This window comes from Mesoplodon densirostris, chromosome 15 (genome assembly GCF_025265405.1).
Source record: "Mesoplodon densirostris isolate mMesDen1 chromosome 15, mMesDen1 primary haplotype, whole genome shotgun sequence".
Classification (NCBI taxonomy): Eukaryota; Metazoa; Chordata; class Mammalia; order Artiodactyla; family Ziphiidae; genus Mesoplodon; species Mesoplodon densirostris.
In genome coordinates, this window is record NC_082675.1 from 7,759,385 (window position 1) to 7,783,976 (window position 24,592).

At 51.4% G+C, this 24,592-nt stretch overlaps 2 protein-coding genes across 7 annotated transcripts in view; both read right to left on the minus strand.

Annotated features, from left to right (window-relative positions):
- BCL7A (BAF chromatin remodeling complex subunit BCL7A) overlaps positions 1 to 1,319 on the minus strand; it is a 29,697-nt gene extending 28,378 nt beyond the window's left edge. For all 3 annotated transcript variants that reach the window (XR_009534516.1, XM_060118771.1, XM_060118770.1), the window contains exon 1: positions 1,072 to 1,319. Coding sequence is in view for 2 of the 3 variants with exons in the window: in XM_060118771.1 (XP_059974754.1) it covers positions 1,072 to 1,163 (92 nt within the window). In the remaining variant the exon portion in view is untranslated. The remainder of the gene's footprint in view (positions 1 to 1,071) is intronic.
- Positions 1,320 to 15,089: 13,770 nt separating this feature from the next.
- CFAP251 (cilia and flagella associated protein 251) overlaps positions 15,090 to 24,592 on the minus strand; it is a 63,243-nt gene continuing 53,740 nt past the window's right edge. For 3 of the 4 annotated variants that reach the window (XM_060118819.1, XM_060118821.1, XM_060118820.1), the window contains exons 20-22: positions 17,717 to 17,945; positions 16,511 to 16,612; positions 15,090 to 15,322 (exon numbers count right to left, since the gene is read on the minus strand). In XM_060118819.1, the coding sequence (XP_059974802.1) occupies positions 15,186 to 15,322; positions 16,511 to 16,612; positions 17,717 to 17,945 (468 nt within the window). In that variant the 3' untranslated portion in view covers positions 15,090 to 15,185. Of the gene's footprint in view, positions 15,323 to 16,510; positions 16,613 to 17,716; positions 17,946 to 24,592 lie in introns of those variants that run through there. The other variant, XM_060118822.1, reaches the window with a different exon arrangement.

Sequence of the window (24,592 nt, forward strand, 5' to 3'; positions counted from 1 at the left end):
CGGCTCGCGCCTCGGGCCTGGCCCTCGGGCCGATTCCGAGACAGACCCGGACGAGGCCGGGGAAACGTTCAGTCGTATTAATTACAACCAGGCCATGCCGGACGGAATCTAACGTGAGCTGCAGAAACCGCACGGCCGACACCGAGTCCCCCTCGCCCCCCGCGCAGAGAACAAAAACAACAGCTCTCTCCGCAAAACAAACGCGGGCTGCCGGGTTCGGACAGGCAGACGCAGCCCAGGACCGGGGTCTGGCCCCCAACATTCGCTCGCCCGGACCCCCGCGCCCGGGTCCGGGCACAGCGGGGCGGAAGGGGGGCTCCCGGAGCCCCGGGCCCCGCGGCCGCCGCCGGCGTTTCCTCCTCGCGCTCGCCCCCATCTTTCTTCCTCGCCAAGAGCCCTCGCTCCAGGCAGCCCAAAGCGCTAAATTTAAACGGCTCGCGCTCTGCAAACTCCGCAGACTCGAGGGCGCCGGGCCTGGGAGGCGGGGAGCGAGCGAGCGAGCCAGCCAGCCGGCCGGGGAGGGAGGGAGGGAGAGAGGGAGGCCCGGCGCGGGCAAGGGCGCGGGGGCCGGCGCTGCGCCGCCCGGGGCGCGCGGGTAGGAGACGGAGACGGAGACGGCGGCGGCGGCCCGCTCGGTGCCTGCACAATGGAGCTCGCGCTCTCCCCTCTGCTGCCGGCATCGCGGCCCCGGCGCGCGGGAAGCCGCTTTCATGTGACTTGCACAAAACGAAATGGCTTCTGGGGCCGGCCCCGAGCCCCCCTCCCGGGAGCCGAGCGCCGCGCCGGGGACTGCCCGCCGCTCCACCGCCCGGCCCGGGGCGCCCGCCGCCTCCAGGCTGCCGCCGCCGCGCCAGGTGGGCGACAGGCGCGAGCGCACCTGGGCAGCGGCCGCGGCCCCCGCCGCGCGCAGGTGACCCGGCTCGCGCGCCGCCCGCCCTCTCCAACTCCTGGGCCCGCGGGCGGCCCGGGGCGCTGCGCCCCGCCGGCTTTTTGTATCTGGTCTCGGGGTTCGGGGCGGCCGCGTCGCGAGCCTGCAAGCGAACCAGAGAACAAGCCGGCGCCTCCGCTTACCATTTGCGCACTTTCTCGATAGCCGCCATGACCCTCTTGATATCATCTTTGGCCCGGCTCCTGGTCTCAGCTCGAACCGACCTGCCCGACATGGTTCTGGCGGGGAGAGAGAGGCTGGGGGAGCGCGCCCGCCGGGTCCTGCTCGCGCTCCGCGGCGGCCACACTCGCGCCCGCCCGCTCACTCACACAGAGACACACACAGAGACACACACACACACACACACACAGACACACACACTCGCACACATACACACACACACAAAGCCTAGTGCCGCCGCGCGCCCAAGGCCCAGTGCGCAAGCGCCGGGCGGCAGCTGCACCGAGCAGGGGGAGCAGCGCCGCCGCGGTCGCCGGTAGTGCGGCCTTCGGGCGCCGCTGCCGCCGCGGGGCAGCGCCGCGAGCCTCTCCGCCCACCCGGGGGAGGCGCCCGCGACCCCCCGCTCCCCGGGGTGGCGGCGAGGGGCACCCGGCGACCCCCGGCTCCAGGCACGCGGAGGGGAGGCGGGCCGGCGGACGTGCGCGCGGACACTTACTCGGAGGCCGCAGGTGCCGGGGGGTCCCCGGGAGAGGGCGGGCCGGCGGGGCGGCCGGCCGTGGAGGGAGCGCATTCCTGGGGAGCCAGCGCGGCAGCCCATCCGCTGCCCCGGGTGTGTGGCAGCGTCTGCAGTAATGGAAGTTTCCTGTGGGGCTCCCGACTTCTCCGAGTTGAAGGCGCCGATTCGGGACGCGAGGTGCTCTTGGAAGGAGTTGAGAAACGCGGACCTCTGCTGACCCTCTGCCCGGTTTAAATACGCGAGCTAGGACGTCGCTTCCCTATCCTTCGTCCTTTTGGAAAACGAGGATGGGAGGAAAGGTGCCTGGGGTGACCACTAGAGACATCCGACCTTGCTTATGAAACAGCTTTCGGCGCAGGAAAAGCTCGATGATTATGTACCAGCATTTCAGCAGGGGCTCTTAGACCTTTCCTCCTAGTGATAAGTTGCCCTCGCCATAAATAAGGTGAGGGGGCCAACGCTGGGGTTTCTGTTCGAGAACCACGAGTTGAGTTTAAGCTACACCTGATGTAAGCCCCAGGCTCAGCCCAGGTACGGCCACCACACAAATGACCCGGGCAGGTAAAATGGACTGGCCAGCGACAAGGAGCTGGTTTCTTCACCGTGATGCCTTAGGACAGCTCCGCACGAATCTACCATTACCAGGATAAGCCAGGGGCCTCAACCTTGTGTTCAGCTGCAGCTAAACTATCTTGACCAGAGCCAATTCGTGCCCAGGTGGATGCTGGGGAAAAAGAATGACCCCGTTAGCAAGCCCAGTGCCTTGGAGATCAACTAACCTAACATCAGTCCTTTTACATGGAGGGAAACTGAGTCCCAGGGAAGTTCAAGGACACAGCCATAAGCTAGATGTTTGTCTTCCGCTCATTCTAAAACCAACCCCTTTCCCCTGAGGTTTTGGTTTGGGGGAGAAAAGCTTCTGGCGATACGGAGTGGAAGCTGCACTGCAGGCCTTTTCTTACGCGTGTCCTTTTACCATCCCAAACCCCAAGTTCCTGATGTGAGGATTATATAGGAAAATATGTAACAGTGGGTCATAAAACAGCGGTCTCATACCATTGGCCCTCTGACTTACCTGGCCAGCAGATACATGCTTAAGGTTACACAGAACTTTTTTTTTTTTTTTTTTTCTTTTTTTTTTTCTTTTTGCGGTATGCGGGCCTCTCACTGTTGTGGCCTCTCCCGTTGCGGAGCACAGGCTCCGGATGCGCAGGCCCAGCGGCCATGGCTCACGGGCCCAGCCGCTCCGCGGCATATGGGATCCTCCCAGACCGGGGCACGAACCCGTATCCCCTGCATCGGCAGGCGGACTCTCAACCACTGCGCCACCAGGGAGGCCCTACACAGAACTTTTTAAAGCATATATTTGAATTAAAAATGGGAAGGTATATTTAAAAATCCAAGTATTGAATGATGAATGGACAAATGGGCATATCTATACAATAGAATATTATTCAGCCGTTAAAAAGGAATAAAGTCCTGATACATGGCACGGCATGGATGAACTTTGAAAACATCCTAAGTAAAAGAAGCCAGTCACAAAAAGACACATATTGTATGATTCCATTTATATGAGTTATCTAGACTAGGCAAATCCCTAGAGACAGAAACCAGAGGGACTGCGGGGAGGCGGGAAATGGGGAGTGACTTCAAATGGGTACAGGTTTTCCTTTTGGGGTGATAAAAAAGTTCTGGGGCCTCCCTGGTGGCGCAGTGGTTGGGAGTCCGCCTGCCGATGCAGGGGACGCGGGTTCGTGCCCCGATCCCGGAGGATCCCACATGCCGCGGAGCGGCTGGGCCCGCGAGCCATGGCCGCGGAGCCTGTGTGTCCGGAGCCTGTGCTCCGCAACGGGAGAGGCCACAGCAGTGAGAGGCCCGCGTACAGCAAAAAAAAAAAAAAAAAAGTTCTGAAAGTAGGTAGTGGTGATGGTTGCACAACACTGTGAATGTGCTTTCTGTCGCTGAATTGTACACTTTAAAATTGTTACAGGGGTCAATTTTACATTTTGTGTATTTTGCCAAAATAAAAAGAAATCCAAATATCCAGCTTCTCTAGAGATAGCAGAAGACCTGCAAACTGGGCCCCAAGTGCCACATGGCCACAATCAGCTGGGGCTGAGAAGCCCTGTGCCCCTCAGATAAAGCTCACTAGGTCACCAGTGTGTCACCCGGTCACTGTACTCATTTGTGTTACCACATGGCCCCTGAAGGTGTTTGTGGTTTTGATCTCTGATTAAACTATAAAGCTCTCTACAAATGTTCTTTATAAATCTACTATGGCACTTTTTATAGTTTCCTGTCCCCTGCGGATATTTTTACACTTCTTTCTTTCAACAAAGCACACTTGTTTCATAGTCTGTGTCTGATCATTCTGATATTTGAAGTATCTGACAGTCTGTTTCTGCTGGTTCTTACTCATGGTGTCCTATTTCTTTGTGATCTGTCTGGTTCTCCTTGACCTTGCTGGACATTGTATTTTAAAATTTATTTATAGGGATAATTTGAGGCCTAGAATGAAGTTACCTTCCTCACGAGTTGCTTTCCATTTGCTCTGCCAGACTCCTGAGGGCACTGCTAGTGTAGGATGACCAACATCCAAGTTCAGGGCTCGTGGGTCCCTGGACCCCCAGGTGATGCCAATATAGGTTGCCTGAGTGAGACTGATTTGCTTATTGTACCCAGGGTGGGGTCAGTGATGTGCTGCAGCTGACTGGCAAGCCTGCGCTTCCCAGCTCTGTTCAGTGACCTCCTATCAATAGTTCTAAATCAGCCATGGCAGAGCATTTACACTATGGAAATTGGCAAATGCCATAATACATCAGGACCCTTTCCCAACCCCACCAAGAGCTGGTGATAAGCATTTACCAGCACACCACTGGGCAAGGTCTCATCTCCCACCCAGTGTGGACCCTGGACTTTGATTTCCGACCTCTTGCCTCAAAAAAACCATTAACACTGAAGTTCAAATATGCCAGACTTGGCAAATATCTACAGGGTTCAAGTGGCTTCCTTGCTGGATTAGCTTCCAGGGTTCTCTTTTTCCTTCAGTTTCGCCTATTCCTTACTATCTTGTCAGCATGTGGTGGCTTTTAGGATTTTTTAAAATATGTTTTCTGGCATATGTTCTAGCATTTTTAGTTGCTTTCAGCTTGAGCGTTAGTCTGAATAACTAGTTACCAGAGACTGGAAGTCAAGCTCTCTCTGTTTGCGATCATCTTAGACACATTAAAAGAGTGATCGTGGGGTTCCAGAGGTGAGTTACTTAGTTATGGCTTGTGTCTTGACCTAACTGTGCCTCATCTGTAAAATGGGGATGAAAAGAAGACCTGCCTCACAGAGTTATGTGAATTAAAAGGGAGAGATAAATTAGGAGTTTGGGATTAACATATACTCACTACTATATATAAAATAGATAACCAACAAGTACCTACTGTATAGCACAGGGAACTATACTCAATATCTTGTAATAACCTACAAGGGAAAGGAATCTGAAAAAGAACACATATATATGTATAACTGAATCACTTTGCTGTACGCCTGAAACTAACGCGACATTGTCAATCAACTATACTTCAATTAAAAACAACAACAGGGGGCTTCCCTGGTGGCGCAGTGGTTGAGAGTCCGCCTGCCGATGCAGGGGACACGGGTTCGTGCCCCGATCCCGGAGGATCCCACGTGCCGCGGAGCGGCTGGGCCCGCGAGCCATGGCCGCGGAGCCTGTGTGTCTGGAGCCTGTGCTCCGCAACGGGAGAGGCCACAGCAGTGAGAGGCCCGCGTACAGCAAAAAAAAAAAAAAAAAAAAAAAAAAAAAAAAAAAAAAAAAAACAACAACAGGGCTTCCCTGGTGGCGCAGCGGTTGAGAGTCCGCCTGCCGATGCAGGGGACACGGGTTCGTGCCCCGGTCCGGGACGATCCCACATGCCGCGGAGTGGCTGGGCCCGTCAGCCATGGCCGCTGAGCCTGCGCGTCCGGAGCCTGTGCTCCGCAGCGGGAGAGCCCGCAACAGTGAGAGGCCCGCATACCACAAAAAAAAAACAAAAAAAAAAACAGTATTTGTCAAGGATTTAGAACAGCACTTGGCACACAGTAACTGCTAGATACCAGAAAGCATTTGTTAAATAACAGACCTGGATGATCTTTGCATCAGTATGCCCCACACTGGGGTTTGAAGTCAAACTACTCTTCCTAGGCTGGTAAATTCAACCCTTACGTCACTCCTCCTCCTCCGGGATGAAGGCTCATTCACCATGGGGTGGGAGGTGTGGGGAGGGGAAGGATAACTCTGGAACAGAGATGGAGATGGGTGATTGTGAGGAAAATGCAGGCCCGGCCCTGGCGCTTCTGGGGACCTTGGTCCTTGCCTAGCAACTTGCAACCGAGCGCTGTTTTCATAAACAGGTGCTTTGGTGTTTGCGGAGCAGGTCGTCAGCAAGGCCCAGCCAAGAGGGAAAACTATGAAGGGAACACTCCAACCACAGAATGAAATACAGTCCCTTACTCGGAGACAGGAACAGAAAGGATGAGCTGCAGAGGCTGAAGCCTCCCTCCTTTCACAGAAAAGGATGCTACTGGGACTTCCCTGGTGGTCCAGTAGGTAAGACTCTGCACTCCCAATGCAGGGGGCCCGGGTTCGATCCCTGTTCAGGGAACTAGATCTCGCATGCATGCCGCAACTGAGAAGTCCGCAGGCTGCAGCAAAGTGCCGCAACAAAGATACCACATGCTGCAACTAAGACCCAGTGCAGCCTACGTAAGTAAATAAATAAATTAAATATATATATATTTTTTTTAAAAAGGGATGCTACCAGCCGGTCACACAGCCAGTTAGCAGAGTTCTGGCCAGAGCCCTGCTCTCCTGACTGTGTCTCTGGACAGGTGCTCCCCACTCCACAGTCATCAGGATGTGGACAGTTGTAAGTCAGCCCTGTGGGAGTGCTCTCAGGACCCTCCTGTCCCTCCCCCACCCAGAGAGGACAGGTAAATATATACCAGCACGCCACTGGTGGAGCCCAACGGGGTCCCGAATTATCGTAGGGAAGGTCTCCCCTACAATGTGGGCCTGATGATGAATTTCAGATAGACTGGGGAGCCATTAAAAATTTTTTCTTTGATAAATCAAATACTCCAGTTTGCTTCTCTGCCTACTTTTGCTTGCCTATAATTACAGCTCTAAAAATGGTCACCAGCTCAAATACTAATAGACTAGCAAGTTGTATATCCATCCATGCAGCCACTGGCTTGCCTAAAAGTTGGGCCACTTGAGGACATATAGAAACAAAGAGATAGTAGATAGAAAGTGCTTCAAGAGACAGATGTGTTCAGAGGTGAGACGGTGTAATGCAGGCTCTTCCAACAACGAATGATTAAACACAGAAGTTCGGTCATGACCCAGTAACCTGGAGCACAGTTGGAATGCATCTACCAAGGTGCTTGGTGAGCTCTCAGGTCAGAAATCCAGAAGGCTGCCCAAATGTCTTCTCTTGCTCCCACGTGTGCAGTCATTTTGGCTGCCTAGCATCTGAATACCCTTCCTAGTTCTGGGTTAGCCTTTGTGGGTGGAGGCTGCCCCCCACTACAGAAGCTAGAGGGGGCCTGTCCCTCTTTTTCCCAGGGGGTTAGGTCCTGGGCATGGGTCCCAACCTTACCCAGGTGGATGGTCTAGTAGGTTGATTTTCTTTCTTATTGAGGTATAGTTGATTTACAATACAATATGTCTGAGGAATATAATATGGTGACTGGTTCCTTTTTCTCTGCACCCTCGCCAACATTTGTTATTTGTGGTCTTTTTGATGATAGCCATTCTGACAGATGTGACGTGATATCTCTTTGTGGTTTTGATTTGCATTTCCCTGATGATTAGCGATGTTGAGCATCTTTTCATGTGCCTGTTGGCCACCTGTACGTCTTCTTTAGAAAACGTCCATTCAGGTCTTCTGCCCATTTTTTTAATTGGGTTGCCAGTCGATTATTTTTAAATAATAGCTTTATTGAGATATAATTAACATACCATAAAATTCACCCTTTTTTTGGTTGGGTTTTTTTTTTTGATGTGGACCATTTCTAATGTCTCCACTGAACCCACCACAATATTGCTTCTGTTTTATGTCTTGGCCTTTTTTTTTGGCCCCAAGGTATGTGGGATCCCAGCTCCCCAGCCAGGGACTGAACCCGCACCTCCTGCATTGGAAGGTGAAGTCCCAACCACTGGACTGCCAGGGAAGCCCCAAAATTCACCCTTTTAAGGTGTTTTTTAGTATAGTCGCAGAGTTGTGAAACCATCACCACAATCAATGTTAGAACGTCTTGTCATCTGAAAAAGAAACCCTCCACCCATTTTCTGTCATTCTTTCTCCCCCCAGCCTTAGGCAACCAAGAGTCTATTTCCTATTTCGATGGATTTGCCTATTCTGGACATTTCACATAAATGGAATCATACAATATGTGTCCTTTTGTGCCTAGCTTTTTTTTTTTTTTGCGGTACGCGGGCCTCTCACTGTTGTGGCCTCTCCCGTTGCGGAGCACAGGCTCCGGACGCGCAGGCTCAGCGGCCATGGCTCACGGGCCCAGCCGCTCTGCGGCATGTGGGATCTTCCCGGACTGGGGCACGAACCCGTGTTCCCTGCATCGGCAGGCGGACTCTCAACCTCTGCGCCACCAGGGAAGCCCCCTGGCTTCTTTTATTTAGCATATTTTCAAGGTTCATCCCATGAATTAATACTTCATTCATTTTATGGCTGAATGATATTCCATTACATGGGTTTACCACATTTTGTTCGTCCATTCATTCATCGATGGACATGGGGTTATTTCCACTTTTTGGCTATTATGAATAAAGTTGCTATGGTGATAAGTATACAGGTTTTTGTGCAGATGTATATTTTCATTTCTCTTGGCTACATACCCAGCAGGGGAATTGCTGGGTCCTATGGTAACTCTGTATCTAACATGTTGAGAAACTGCCAGCCTGTTTTCCAAAGCAGCTGCACCATTTTACATTCCCACCAGCAACGTAGGAGGGTTCCAATTTCTCCACATCCTCACCCACACTTGTTATCGTCTGCCTTTTTCATATTAGTCTTGTGGCGGTGAAGGGGTATCTCCTCGTGGTTTTGATTTTGACTTTGATGTTTGAGGGTGTGTAGGGGCAGCGGAGAAATGACTCCCAGCAGAAGTGGCCATTGGAGAGTCTAAGTATCGGAGGCACTGAGCTCCCAGTGGTGGTAGCGCCACTGGCATCCTGGCCGCCATTGGTTCCTGGTCATTTTCAGAGCTTGCTTCTTCAGTCGCTCCATTGAGCCTATGAGTTACCTGGTAGTCTTCACATAAAGTCCCCTTCCACTGAGGCTAACCAGAGCCAGTTTCTATTGCTCCAAACCAAAGATCGTGGCTGATACCCTATTTAAGCTGCCTCGTAGTCTGTATACTCCTTGATCCTTCCTGAATGCCTTTTCTCTTGTTGCAATCTTTCACTTCTCCCCAAACTACTATAATAATCTCCTCGCTGTGGGCCCTTTCCCCAGCCAACCCCTCTTGCCCATCACCCAGCCCTACGCCTCTGAGATCCAAGTTTGATCCACTTCTCCCCCTTTCCTTTAATATCAAGTCTAACCTCCTTGATTCAGCACACAAGGCCATCCATAATGAGATCACCATCTTCTCTGGGTTGCTCTCCTGCCACTGCCCCCAGGCACTGCTCAGATGGGCTTAGAGCGCCTCATTTATGTAATGTCTCCTCCACCTGCCCTGATCACCTCCTCCTTCCTGCCCCATCTGCTCTGGACGCCCCTATGTCATATCACAAAACACTGTATTACTATTGACAGGTCTGTTTCCCTCGCTACAATATAACCTTCTAAAGGGAAAGAAACATGCTCCCTGCCACATTTTATCTTAGGCCTTAGCACCAGGGCACACACAGTTCAACTGAGGTCACTGTTAGAGGATCTGGTACAAGTTACGGCTATTCTCTCTTCTGTCCTAGTGAAAGGCAGAGGTGATGAACAGCACACTGAGGGAAGGGTAAGTGGCGAGCTCTGGTGAAGCTTCACCGTACACCTGGCTGCCTTTGGGATACCACCAGCGACTCAGGGGACTGTGTAGTTAAACATGGTTGTGCACAAAGGGACAACAAGATCACAGAGGAAGTTGTGGTTACATCTTTTTAAAATGTTGAAATCCCTGGAAAACTAAGAAGGATGTATTGATGCCGACTCAGGGTTTAAGGTTTATGGGGCTGAAACCCACTGGGAGCTTTCCCACCTTTGTCCACTGTCACGTGAGAGAACACACCAGCTTCAGGGCTGGTTCCTCACAAGACTTATTTATGGTCTTTCCTGGGATCCTCTGAGCAGCAGCATACCCCATATCAAGACTCTTTGTTTTGTTTTGTTTTTAAAAGCTTCTCCAAGGTTTTGTAATTAAATTTTTTTTAATTTTATTTATGTTTTTTTTTTTGGCTGCGTTGGGTCTTTGTTGCTGCACACGGGCTTTCTCTAGTTGTGGCGAGCAGGGGCTACTCTTCATTGCGGTGCGGGGCTTCTCATTGCGGTGGCTTCTCTTGTTGCGGAGCACAGGCTCTAGGCACGCGAGCTTCAGGAGTTGTGGCGCACGGGCTTAGTTGCTCTACAGCATGTAGGGTCTTCCCGGACCGGGGCTCAAACCCATGTCCCCTGCATTGGCAGGTGGATTCTTAACCACTGAGCCACCAGGGAAGTCCCATATCAAGACTCTTTGAAAGTGAAGGAATGAGAAAGGCCAGATCATCTTCTTGAAGACTTGGTCTCCCTCTATTCCTCCTGCCCGTCGCCCACGTGAAAACATTCCTGTTCGGACTCGAGAGGAAGCACCGTGCAACGGCAGTGCTGAGGGAACGCGAGATCGTTCTGGACTCCCGAGGACCTCACCTTGAGCCTACATCCCTCTCTAGGGTCTGAACCACACAAACCTCTGGTTCACTGAATGCATCTGGCCTTGGTGGCACCGTCCCCTCGGTCTGGAAGGTTCTCCCCACTCTTTCCATGACTGTCTCTTAACTTACAAGCCTCATCTTTGGAGAGACGGGCCCTGATCACTTAACTAAAGCACATTTCCCTCATGATATTCTACCTCATAGGCCCCTGGCTCTTCCTCTATGACCGCAGTTTGCAACGACATAGTTATGTGTTTGTTTGACGAGAGATCCCCGAAGACAAGGGCCATGCCCGTCTTGTCCACCACTGTACCCCCAGCCCAGCACGCTCACTCTTTGCTGAATTCGTGAAGCAATCAGATGCACACGGAGGAGAAGCTGGGTGGCGGCCGGCACTTGAGACAGAACCTACACCCGATGCGCCCTCTCTGCGTCAGACCCAGGGTCCACAATACCGCCCACCGCTCCCTCCACCAGGACAGACACGCTGTGGGGACTACCCTTCACAGCACACGCTGTGTGTTGTCTGAAGTGCTGGCAAAGAGCTTGTAGTGGCTGTTGGAACTAAACTCGCCCCCGCCCAAAGGAAAAAACCCACTTGCTTTAAAGACTAAGATCTAAAAAAATAAATACCATGTTTACATTGAAGTGTTTTCTGACTTCCCATCAACAAAAAAGGAGAGAACAAGAGGGGGTGCAGGGCCGAACACAAAGCCTCATTCCCTTCCATGGGGACGACCTTGGTATTGAACTTCGCCACTCACAGCTGGTGATTTCAAACTATGGAGAAAAAGGCAGGGCTGCCAACAGTGGAGAGTAATCTTCGGGGCCCGATGCCTCTCGCCTGGGCACTATAAATACCCATGGTTATCGGCGGGGGCGAGAGGCCTGCCTCGGGCATCAGCAGCTCAGGAAACACAGTAAAGAACCCCGCGACGGGTTTACTGTCCCACGAGCTTGGTCCCTACACTCAGCATTGCACTGCCCTGGAAGAATGTTGCATCAACTCGGGTTGTGAGCCTGTGTGTGTGTGTGTGTGTGTGTGTGATATTCCTTTAAGCTAAGCTAGCAGAGGATGTTATATGACATATGAATTGGGTGGCAACTTACTGTTGAGTCCCAGTGTCCTGTGTCTATTTATTATAGTCAGTTTTGAGCCGCTGCCTGCAGGGGAACCTCTGTCATCCAGATCTCTCAAGACACGGTCAGGCCAAAAACCCCAGGGTCTAGGGCAGCCATGGCTTTAGGACACAGATCTTTTTTTTTTTTTTTTTTTTTGCGGTACGCGGGCCTCTCACTGCTGTGGCCTCTCCCGTTGCGGAGCACAGGCTCTGGACGCGCAGGCTCAGCGGCCATGGCTCACGGGCCCAGCCGCTCCGTGGCATGTGGGATCTTCCCGGACCGGGGCACGAACCCATGTCCCCTGCAACAGCAGGCGGACTCTCAACCACTGCGCCACCAGGGAAGCCCCGACCTGGGCTTTTTTGAAGAGTACTAGTCAGGTGTTTTACACATTCGTCATATTTGTAAAGATCTGTTGGAAAGAGTCATCCTGGCCTAGAAGGTGGAGCAAACTCCAACCTGCGGGACAGATCCGGGCTGCTGTGTCTGTGTGGTCCGCAAGCTAAGAATGGCTTTCACATTTTTGAGTGGTTGAAAAGAATCTCAGAAGAAGAAGATTTCACGGTATGTGGAAATTCTCACAAAATCCAAATTAGTTTCAGCGTCCACAAATAAAGTTTGATTGGAAGGGGGCCAGGTTCATTCTTTTCTGGACCAGAGTCTGTATGGCTGCGTTTGTGCTCCAGCGGCTGAGGTGAGGCATCCAACAGCCCACTCGGCCCACAGATCTCCACTGTTTACCCTCTGGCCCTTTCCAGAGAGTCTGCTGACCCTGATGCAGATGGCCTGTGGGGGCCGGATTCACTTTGATTCAAAAGCTAAGTCAGCATTAAAAGAGCACTGAAGCTTCACGTTCATCCACATTCATTCAGTCGTTCCACAAATATTTATCAAGGGTCCTTTGTCAAAGCTTGCAGAGACCCCTATTTGAGCAAGTGTTAACAGATGCTAAAACCCTGGAGTCGGGAGAGATTAATTCTCATCAAACGTCTTCCCCAGTCTCAGGCACAGTTTCTGCCTGCAGTGATAATAGCTGCTGTCCTACTTTGAGCACTACGTTATGCCAGGAACACTTTTATTTGTAATATCTCTTTTAATCCTCACCACCACCCCAGGAGTTGTTCCAGGGGGAAACTGAGGTTTAAGAGATTAGCCACACCCAAGGGCACACAGGGTGCTGCTAAATGGCCGAGGCAGGATGCAAGCCCAGGCCGGCCCGGCCCTTGGGCTGGTGCTGTGCAAACAAGACACTCGTCCTGCCCCGGAGGGGCCTGGGGATCTAGAGGAGAGAGTGGGGGGCGGGGGAGGCTTTGGGTGGTTCCTGGACAATCATGGCTTTTCCACGGGCTCCTGAACTCTGGAAGCAACAGGCCAGGATGCAGAGGTCGGTAGCCAGAGGCCCCATCTGAAACAGTATTATTTTTTCAAAAGAACATCACATGGTGCTTTTTGGTGTCCAGTGTCTCGTCCCTACGTCTGATGTACAAGCCCAGTGAGACCATCCGTCTTGGGTCTCTGCTTGATCCATTTCTGGCGTCGCTGCTCTGCTACCCACACGGCTGGGAGAGTCTGGGCTCTCTGCTCTCTGGGCAGGAAGGCAGCCCTCCTCCTCCTCCCCTGGACCCGGGTGCTGGGGCCCGGCCTCGCCACCGCTTGCGTGGCCAGCAGGTGAAGACGCCCCGCCGGGGCTGGAAGGTGCACATAAGCTGCTCTTCACGCTGGTCGGACAAGCTGAGAGATACCGCAAGAAAAGCACCAGCAGCAAGGGTGAGAAGGGGCGCCCGTGGCCTGGCTGGGCTGGGAGCAGGGCGGGAAGGCCGCTGACATGGATGCTGCTGTCCCCTGCTGTTTGGGCCTTCCCGGATGAACGGCCGCCCTGACCCTCACCCTTCCCGTATCGACTCAGCACGCAGAGCGAGCGGCTCAGCCTGGGCCTGATGGCGGTTCCCGCTCACCAGACCCACTGCCGCGGGTCCAACTGCTCCCGGGCCGGTTCTGCTCCAGACGATGACTCCAATATATGTCGTCAACAAGAACCAAAAAGAGGGAGCCGGACCTGATCAAAGCAGCCCCTGGTGGGTGTCCAGAGTGCATCCAATTCTGCGTTATTTTCTGAAGAGAACAAGTCACTTGAGAGTTTTCTGTTCCCTAAAATGTCCCCGGGAACTTTTTAACTGGCTTGGTAGTCTGTCTCCCCTAAGCCCTTAGCAGCTGCAATGTTGATTCACAAAGCTTGGATTTCTTTTTGTGTTTTTCAAAAAGAAGCAGATGTAAACCAGGTTGCAAAGCCCTGGAGGTATACAGTGTGACGAGCGGGCGCCGGCTGTCCCAAGGCTGTGGTGACACAGCCGGGGTGGGGGATACGGCTCAGTTCTGTGTCCCGGGCTGTCCAAAGGACCCCCAGAGCCAGGTTTCCAAACGGCCGCCACGCAGGGGGCTCTGTGCCTGGAGGAGGGGGCTGCGGCCGTTTTGTTTCTCTCACACAGACCCCTGCTCCGGGGGTCAGAGACATCATCTCAAAGGCTGGTTTCTCCGGGGAAGGAGCTGGTAATGGCCGGCGGGTGTGTCGGACTAAGCACCTGTGGAGAATGACCTTTGGTCCACTTGCCTGAGTGAGACCTCATAACTGAGGACAAAACTCTTAAAATCAGACCATAACTTCCATCTGTTTATATGACGAGGGTACCCTATCTTCAAGGTCAGAATGCTGCTGAAGCCTTAGTCACGTTCCCTCAACATCCCGAGCTGGGGAACTGCTTTTGCCTGCTCCGCGCGTTCTGCAGCCCAGCGGAGTTCAAGGCTGCGAATCAACCACACTAGCCCGTGCGGCGCGTGCGCTGTGTGAGGGGGCGGCTCCCGGCTGCTGAGCTCTGCCCCGGGGAGGCCGGCCGGCGGTTTCTGGTCCAGCTGCACAACACACAGGGCTCCGGGGATGCTCTTCTTCTGCATTCTCTCTGGCAGGTGCCACCGGCGTTAAGCATGGCCAGTGATGCTCTTCATAACGGTCGCACACAACTGCTCAGGGGTTTTGCTGATAAGAAGCCACAAGCCAGGGCTCTTGGGAGCCCAGAGCACCCAACGCCCCCGCCCCAGCCTAATAGCAGGCTGGGATGATCCATATCAGGCCACGTTAGGCTAAGGGTCCAGGTGCCACTTGGGGGGATAGAAATAAGGCCACACTTGCCACGAGGACGGCCTGCTGCTGGCTGAGGCCCCCTCTGCCCCCGGGGGCCACGCCACCTTCTCGTCCTATCCAAACCCCCTCCAGGCAGCACTGCCGTGGATCAGGCATGAGAACGGCAGCCGGGGTCTCCAGCCACCCCTTCCATCCAGCTGCCATCGATTTTCTTGCCTCCACCCACTTTTCTATTTCAGAAACAGTGGAATGTCCAACTTTGTGAATTCCATTGCTTAACAGAAATTTGCTTTTAATGTCTAAACGTTCTGAAGATTAGAGTAGGGGTAGGGAAATGCGGGAAAAGCAGTGCCTCGTGGAAAACACACACACACACAAAGTCCTTTGTGCTTCAGGCACTCCTTTCAACTTCACTGACCATAGGATCTTGTCCAGAATCTTGGGAAATGGTTAGGCCAAGAATTTGAGTCGTGAATATTTCTGCAGTGATTTCGTCTGGAAGTTCTTCTTCAAAGCAAATTTCTGAACCTAACCAAACAAGAAAAGAAAGCAAATGCCTTCATAACAATTCGGTTTCTAACTCAGAAGCATTTTCCAAAAATATGAGGAAACGATACTAAACTAAAGTGAGAGGAGCTTTGTGCTGGGCTTTGGCCCTGATTCCGTGAAAACCTTTGGGTGGAAACTGGTTAAAATCCCTCCTTCGTGGTTTGGGTTTGGAGCACTGTTACCCAGATCTCTGCACACTTCGTTGGAAAGCCTCAACTACAAGGCATCATTGATTTTACTGTTTTGAGACACTTAGGAACACAGTATTACATGTGTGTGTATATAAAGCAATTGGGAAAGTGACATTCTGAGATCCCAGGTACACAAGGAATGGCATAGAGGAGCTTGCAGGTTGGAAATGACCAATCAGATCCTGGGGTCTAGAACTATCTGTGTTAGGAACTCTGTTCAACTTGAAATTGGGAACAGACAACAGGAGGCGAGGGAGAAGGAAGCCTGGTGAGGAGTCTTTGCTCCCGACCCCATGGCGGCAGCAGAGCAGCACTCGGGGTTGTCCATGGACACGTTCCGGCACAAGGGCGTCAGTGAGCTAGAAGGAGGAGGTGGGAAATCCTCAGACAGGAAAGGAGAGGAGGATGTTTGTTTTTTGGCCACACTGCACAGCATGCGGATCTTAGTTCCCCGACCAGGGATCGAACCCGCGCCCCCTGCAGTGGAAGCGCAGAGTCCTAACCACTGGACCGCCAGGGAAGTCCCGGGATGACCTTTAAAGATGTTCAAGCTCTGACAGCTGGAAGTGGGGCTCGTGCCTGCCTGCTGAGTCCCTGCCCTCTCATCGTCCAAGGCTCTCCTGACAATACCTCTTCGGAAAGAGCTTCCGAACGGCATCCTCTGCTAGTGGCCAGGATTCGCCTACCCAAGCTGGAAAGATGAGGACTGGATCGGGGGAATAAAGGGAAGAAACAAGGCTGGGAGACACAAAGGAAGGACGGAGCACAGGAACAAAAGCTTTCATCTCTTAGACATGACCACCACTCCCTGGTCTTTTTATAACTTATTCATGTTGGGTTCCCAACAGAACTTGCTTTGTTGTGTGCATGGTATGAAGGAGAGTGGCTTGCACCAGTTAGAAGACATTAATGCACTTAAGTCGCCAACAAATTAGTGCACCTCGGCTACGTGTCCAGACAGAGCCCACCGTAGTACCTTTGACAGAAGAGGCTGCGGGCTCGGATTTCCAGCCCTCAGGATTCAGTCCGAACAGTGTGGCGAAGCAGTCAGACATCTCCTCTTCCGTCATGTGCTCACCTGGGCATCACAAAGGTAAAAGGAGGCTGTTCAGCTCGTGGGACTGAGCCTCATGTCAGAGTTTAGCATCATCATTCTGAGGTCTTCAAGAGAATGATTCCACTGTTTCATTGAGACACAAAAACAATCTAGGGAGTCCCATGTTACTGTCACATAGACCTCCTTATATGGTGCTAAAAATGGGACTCCAACCCAGGGGACTGTGTTGGGGCTTGTGCAGAGAAAGAAGACAGCACTCTGACAAAGACTGTGCTTAGCTTCATTTCAAATTCCCTCACATTAGAGGCACCAGTTTGGCTAAGATGAAATGATCGCCCAGAGAAAAGGGCTACTTGACTTCCTCACATAAAACAATGAGGAAGGACTTCCCTGGTGGTGCAGTGGCTAAGAATCCGCCTGCCAATGCAGGGGACATGGGTTCGAGCCCTGATCCGGGAAGATCCCACATGCTGCGGAGCAACTAAGCCCGTGCACTACAACTACTGAGCCTGCGCTCTAGAGGCCATAAGCCACAACTACTGAGCCCACGTGCCACAACTACAGAAGCCCACACGCCTAGAATGCGTGCTCCGCAACAAGAAGCCACTGCAATGAGAAGCCCACGCACTGCAACGAAGAGAGAAGCCCGCGCACCGCAACGAAGAGTAGCCCCTGCTCACCGCAACTAGAGAAAGCCAGAGCGCAGCAACAAAGACCCAACGCCGCCAAAAATAAATAAATAAATGTATTTTTTTTTAAGGTACGATGAAGAAAAGAATAGGTAAAAATGAAAAGTTTTACTTTGGTGTGGCTTTATTTCACAAATGCAACCCCGTCTCGTAGTAGCTCTGTGAGGTTGATGGCTGGCACTTGTATTCCTGCTTTACGAGTGAAGGCCCTGAATCTTGCAGTTCCAGGAAGTTGGGACATAAACTGCATCCTTCTGGTTCCCGGCATCCTTCCCTTTACTCCGTGTTTGCCAGCCACGTGGGCCAGTAAGCGGCATCCTCGCAGCTGAAGTCCAGTCAAATCAGAGATGCCGGGGGGTGGTCTGTCTCCCAGCTCAGTTCTCTCCCGTGGGAATGGCTCAAGGGTGTTACGAGATATACCTATTTAGGTACTTACCTTTGGTTTGAAGCAGTTTCAGAAAATCCCCTCTTCGAATAGCTTTCTTTCCCTTTGAATTGGTAAAACCAAGAACGTCAAAGCTCCGCTGGATGCCACTCATGGTGTTACCAAAGGGTGGCCTGTGATTAAGGTAAACTTTGAAGAAATCCGGTAGGTTGATTTTGTCAATTAGTTTTCCAGTGTCCACATACTCACTAAATCTGATTTCGTTAAACATATCTTCAATCTAGGAAAGAGGTTTAGGGAAAAAAAAAAAAAAAGACCATGGTAAGCAGAAGAGACACTTCGATAGACTGCTAAGAACTGGAGAGCTACAGACAAATGTTCGCCATTAGCTTAGAACATGTATGTTATGAGTTGACTGTATCCCCCCCCAAAGAAAGATAGGTTGAAGTCCTAACCCCCAGTTCCTCAGTCCCTCAGGGCAGATGTCATTAGTTAAGATGAGGTTGTACTGGAGGAGGGTGGGCCTTTCACACAGTATGACCCGTGTCCTCATAAAAAGAGGAAAGAGGTCTTCCCTGGTGGCGCAGTGGTTGAGAGTCTGCCTGCCAATGCAGGAGACACGGGTTCATGCCCCGGTCCGGGAAGATCCCACATGCCGTGGAGCGGCTGGGCCCGTGAGCCATGGCCGCTGAGCCTGCGCGTCCGGAGCCTGTGCTCCGCAACGGGACAGGCCACAACAGTGAGAGGCCCGCGTACCACAAAAAAAAAAAAAAAAAAAAAAAGAGGAAAGAGACACTCAGGGCCCAGATGGACATGTGATGGCCGAGGCAGTGGTTGGAGGGACACAGCTTAAGCCAAGGACCATCAAGGATTGATGGTAACTGCAGAAGCTAGAAGAGGCGACGATACACTTTATCCCCTACATGTTTCATAGAGAGCAGGACCCTGCTAACACCTTGATTTCAGACTTCCATGAGAGAATAAATTCCTGTTGTGTGAAGCCACCCACTCTGCGGTACTAAATTTTACAGCAGCCTTGATCCACTGTCCAACTTGGTCAATACTATTAGCATTGGCATGAACAGTGTTTCATTTCTTCACTTTTCACCTAAGTATCTCACAGTGTATCTACTACACCCTTGCTTTGTGAAGAAGATATTAGTTTCATTTAAAAGACGGAATCCTGAAGAATTTAGAAATTAGTTTAGATGAACAAGCAAATAATTCAGTGTGAAACTCAAATACAGGACCTAAGGCTGTGGTAAGTTTCTTAAGGCAACTAACTGCACCATGACTCTTTTTTCCTTTCCACCTTTATCCTGCAATGTTTTTTTTTTCTTTTTTTTTTTTTTTTTTTTTTTGCGGTATGCGGGCCTCTCACTGTTGTGGCCTCTCCCGTTGCGGAGCACAGGCTCCGGATGCGCAGGCCCAGCGGCCATGGCTCACGGGCCCAGCCGCTCCGCGGCATATGGGATCCTCCCAGACCGGGGCACGAACCCGTATCCCCTGCATCGGCAGGCGGACTCTCAACCACTGCGCCACCAGGGAGGCCCCCTGCAATGTTTGATACTCAAAAGATCCTATGTAGGGCTTCCCTGGTGGCGCAGTGGTTGAGAGTCCGCCTGCCGATGCAGGGGACACGGGTTCGTGCCCCGATCCCGGAAGATCCCACATGCCGCGGAGCGGCTGGGCCCGCGAGCCATGGCCGCGGAGCCTGTGTGTCCGGAGCCTGTGCTCCGCAACGGGAGAGGCCACAGCAGTGAGAGGCCCGAGTACAGCAAAAAAAAAAAAAAAATCCTATGTAACATACATACAACTTATGTGATATAATTTTTAAAATGAAGACCTAAGAAGCCATCACTCATTGAAAATAGCAACACAGTTGACAAATCTTAAGCGAGACTAACCAAGAAAAAAAAAAAAGAGAAAAGACTCAAATTATTAAAATCAGGAATGAAAGAGGGAATACCAGTACCAATCTTACAGAGATTAAAAAGAGTGTGAGCAGTTATATGCCAACAAATCAGATAACTTAGGTGAAATGGACAAATTCCTAGAAAGATACAAATGACCAAAACTGACTCAAGAAGAAGAGAAAATCTAAACAGACCTATAACAAGTAAATAGATTGAATTAGTAACTTTACAGCTTCCGCAAAGAAAAACCAAGGACCAAATGGCTTCATTGGTGAATTCTACCAAATATTTAAAGAATACCAATCCCCCACAAACTCTCCCAAAAACATAAGAAAAGGGAACAATTCCCAACTCATTCTGTGAGGGCTGCTTTCTGATTTGGAAAGTCATTCTTTGCGTATTTTCCAAATTTCCTAGAATGAGCAGAGTGCTGACATGTCTGTGGATTCAAATGGAAATATGGTGCCAGTTAATGCAGGTCTCCACACAGCACTCCTTGCGTAACTGGCAAAATGCAAGGAGGAGAGAAATAGAACACAGAAACAAACAAAACCTCTCCTCACTCCCATCAGCCTTCTCTGTGCAGTATTTTTGTACCACGCACGCTGCAGTCGGCTAAAATCCAGAAACCTGAACCGTGCCTGACAAAGGGCTAGAAATGAGTAATTATTTTAGTGTCTACATTTGAAACTAATATGTGTCCCTCCAAATTGCAGCGTTTTGAATTTTACAGACAGAGAGAGAGAGAGAGAGAGAGAGAGAATAAGAGCCACAGAAAAGTGGGAAATAATTTTTTCCCCAGAACCTGAAATTTTTTGGTCTGTAGGAATGAATCAGGAAGAGAATCTATATTTGTACACAATATTTAGCCATAGATAGCCAATTTCTCCCTGTCCACTAAATAAATGAAAGAGCACCAGTCTGAAGCAATGCCAAATATTAGCCTGTCTGGAACATCCTAGTGTCTTGGTCTTGCCCCAAGTATCAAGAAGGAAATACAAACCTCTTGCAGTCCAACCATCATTTCTGTGAAAGATCTGGGGTACCTTCCTCCCACTTTTTCCCATGCATATAAAATACATGTGTCTATTTTTTTTTGGCAAAACTAGTATGTGTATATATCCTTTTTTGTATCCTGCTTTTGTATCCTGATTTTCCCCTTTTTACATTGTATCTTAGTAATCGTCTAATATTTTCAAAGAAGCCATATATCCTCAATGCAACATTCCAGGAATGGTCCTTAGATATAACATCATTGGTTATGGATACAAACGAACCACAATTGGTACTATGCAAGTAACTCTAATTGGTAACATTTTCATATACAGCACTTATTGAGTTTATATTATGTACAACTGCATGTTAAATTATGTACAATTTGTGTATAAATAAAACTACCCAGTAGCATATATTATTTACAGATTCTACTATATGCTACCACTTACGATAAGCCAAAGGAGACTGGGGCTAACACTATGATCTTTTTTTTTTTTTTTTTTTTTTTGCGGTACGCAGGCCTCTCACTGTTGTGGCCTCTCCCGTTGCGGAGCACAGGCTCCAGACACACAGGCTCAGCGGCCATGGCTCACGGGCCCAGCCGCTCCACGGCACGTGGGATCTTCCCGGACCGGGGCACGAACCCGTGTCCCCTGCATCGGCAGGCGGACTCCCAACCACTGCGCCACCAGGGAAGCCCTAACACTACGATCTTTGAAGGCAGACCTAGGTTCAAAACCTGGTTCTGCCATTTTCTATATGACTTTGGGTTAGTAACTTAACATTCCTTATCCTCAGTGTCTTGTCTTGAAAAAGGGAGTAATATGGTAAACCATTTGCAGTGGGCTGATCTGACGCTTACTGTGACAATGTATCTAAAGTGCTGACACAGTGCCTAACACAGCACTCAACTGGCAGTCATTGTTCTTGTGATTATTATACTTCCTATGTCCCTGCTAATTATAATGCATGTAATTATAACATAAATTATAATTTATAAATACATAAATTATAATGTAAATGATATGTGTACTTTACAAATGCAATATACGATTCAAACTCAATTCAGAAATAGGAGACTAACCCAAAGAGGACAAAAAAGGAATCCAAGAGTGCCTGGAGTTACTCATACCCAGAGCGTTCCAAAGATCTCAGGGAACATTCTTGGCACAAACCCCTCTGTAGGTGATTCACCTCTTACTCTCTTTCCCCAAATGACTGACCAGAGATCACTGCTCAACGAGCAGAGAGCTGGCAGCTTCAGCATCATAACATTTCCTTCCCGAGCCTACTCTGTGTTAGTTGAAGAGGCAGGTGCTGCTACGCGTCTAAACGAGGTTCGTGCTTGGGAGAGGAACCTCGGAGCCCGAATGGAATGCCCAGAGCCTTCCCAGGGCCCCGGTAGGAGGAGCGGGAGGCCCCGCGGTCGCCCAGAGCGCTCTGGCTGGCTTCAGCCTGGCCTCTTATTGGCATTCTCACGCTGGCCTGTCATCCACTAAGGCAGTGGTTCATTTGATTCACCCAGGGAGCTTTAAACATTCTAAGGCCTCGGCCCCATTCCCAGAGATCCTGATTTAATTGTGTTGGGGTGGAGTATGAGCAGTCATAGTTTTTAAAAGCTCCCCAGGGGATATGAATGTGTGGCCAAGGTTGAGAAGTATGGCTTTAAGGCAGGGGATCTCAAACTTTATCAGGCATCAACATGAGCCAGAGGGTCCATTAAAACACAGACTGCTGGTCCCACCCCCAGAGTTTCTGATTCCGTGAGTCTGGGATCTGGGCTGAGAATCTGCTTTGCTTACAAATCCCCAGGTGAGGCCTGTGCTGCTGGTCTGGGGGCCACAGCTTTGAGAACCAGCTCTTACACCACAGCGGCTAGCAGAGGTGATGCTCATGCTAAAAAGAATCAGCACCCAGCTTGTGATTTTCATCAGAGAGTAATGGTGGGTGGCAGCTGTGAGGCATATTCTAATTCTTCAGGCCCGCATCTGTCTCCTCCATTAAGCTGTAGCAATAGCGTTCATCTCTATTTCCACAGCAGCTTTGTTCAGAGCCCGGCACATCGTGGGGGCCCAGAGAAATGTTTACTGAATGAATGAAACACCGTGGGCACAATGAGGCCATGGAAGAAGTTCTCTTAAAACTCAAAAAAGGGGGGCTTCCCTGGTTGCGCAGTGGTTAGGAATCCTCCTGCCAAGGCAGGGGACACGGGTTCGAGCCCTGGTCCGGGAAGATCCCACATGCTGCGAAGCAACTAAGCCCAGGCGCCACAACTACCGAGCCTGTGCTCTAGAGCCCGCGAGCCACAACTACTGAGCCCATGAGCCACAACTACTGAAGCCCACGAGCCACAACCACTGAAGCCCGCGCACGCCTAGAGCCCGTGCTCTGCAACAAGAGAAGCCACCGCAGCGAGAAGCCCGTGAACCGCAACAAAGAGTAGCCCCCTCTCGCCACAACTAGAGAAAGCTTGTGCGCAACAAGGAAGACCCAACGCAGCCAAAAATTAATTAATTAATTAATTAAAAAAAATTTTTAAGGTAGAACTGTCGAGGTCGAATATCTATTCAACAGCTTGTCATTTGAGTTATAACTTTTTTTTTTTGGCCACGCGCCATGCAGCTTGTAGGATCTTAGGTCCCCAACCAGGGATTGAACCCGGGCCCTCAGTAGTGAAAGCACAGAGTCCTAACCACTGGACCACCAGGGAATTCCTGATTTATAACTTTTAAACATTTACACAGTCGGCCCCTGGACCTCTGCTGGTACCACTGCCCAGGCCCCGAGATGTGAGGGTGGCCTGTCCTTGGAGGGCCGGGGTCCCCTGGCCCAGGACTGCTTTACTCCTGCCGCTGTCCTTCTCCCCACAGGCCTTTGGGTTTCCGATCCTGTTGTCAGCCGCAGGAAGCCACTGATGGCCTTAGAATTGTGTCTTATAATTAAGTTTTATAACCTCCCTGTTAAACGGAGAGGAACATGGTACACTTGAACTGGGGCCATTCCTCGTCTTTTTAAACGGGCTCCTGGTGCGGGTCGGTTTCTTCTGTGATAGTTTCATAGACTCGCAGGCTGGAGGGACTCTCCCTCCTCCTTACACACACCTAGTGCTCTCTAGACCATCCCTGGCAAATGAGGAGACAGTCTTTCCTCCCAGCATCCTCTTCGCCTCACACCCCCTCCGTGTGGCCCATCCTCTTCGCCTCACACCCCCTCCGTGTGGCCCATCGCGGCGGCGTTTCGCACTGACCTGGGGCAGGGAAGGAGGGGCTGGGCAGCAGCTTCCAGGGCTGGAGACGCCTCTGCTGTTGGCGCATCGCTCTGTCACTCACAACTGCCCGCCTCTCCAGTAACTATCTGCACAACAGCTGCCTCCTGTCAGGTCCTGCCCACTGGACGCTGACCCAGGAGAAGGCCAGCCCTCGGTGCTGGACCACAGCGCTCTCTCCCTGCTGTCTGCCGGCCAAGGGGAGACTCAGAGATGACAACCCCACCATTCCCAGCGCTCTTTATGGTGACCTCCACCCAGCCCCTCACGGGGCCCAGGCTGCAAGCACTTCCGGGGATTCTTCCCCACCCCAGGTGAATTTTTTTTTTTTTTTTCTTTTTGTGGTATGCGGGCCTCTCACTGTTGTGGCCTCTCCCGTTGCGGAGCACAGGCTCCGGATGCGCAGGCTCCGGATGTGCAGGCCCAGCGGCCATGGCTCACGGGCCCAGCCGCTCCGCGGCACATGGGATCCTCCCAGACCGGGGCACGAACCCGTATCCCCTGCATCGGCAGGCGGACTCTCAACCACTGCGCCACCAGGGAGGCCCCAGGTGAATGTTTTTAAAGGTTTTAAAATCTGAATGACAGATTTCCCTCGTGGCGCAGTGGTTAAGAAGCCGCTTGCCAATGCAGGGGACATGGGTTCGAGCCCTGGTGCAGGAAGATCCCACATGCCGCGGAACAGGTAAGCCCGTGCGCCACAACTCTGAGCCTGCGCTCTGGAGCCTACGAGCCACAACTATTGAAGCC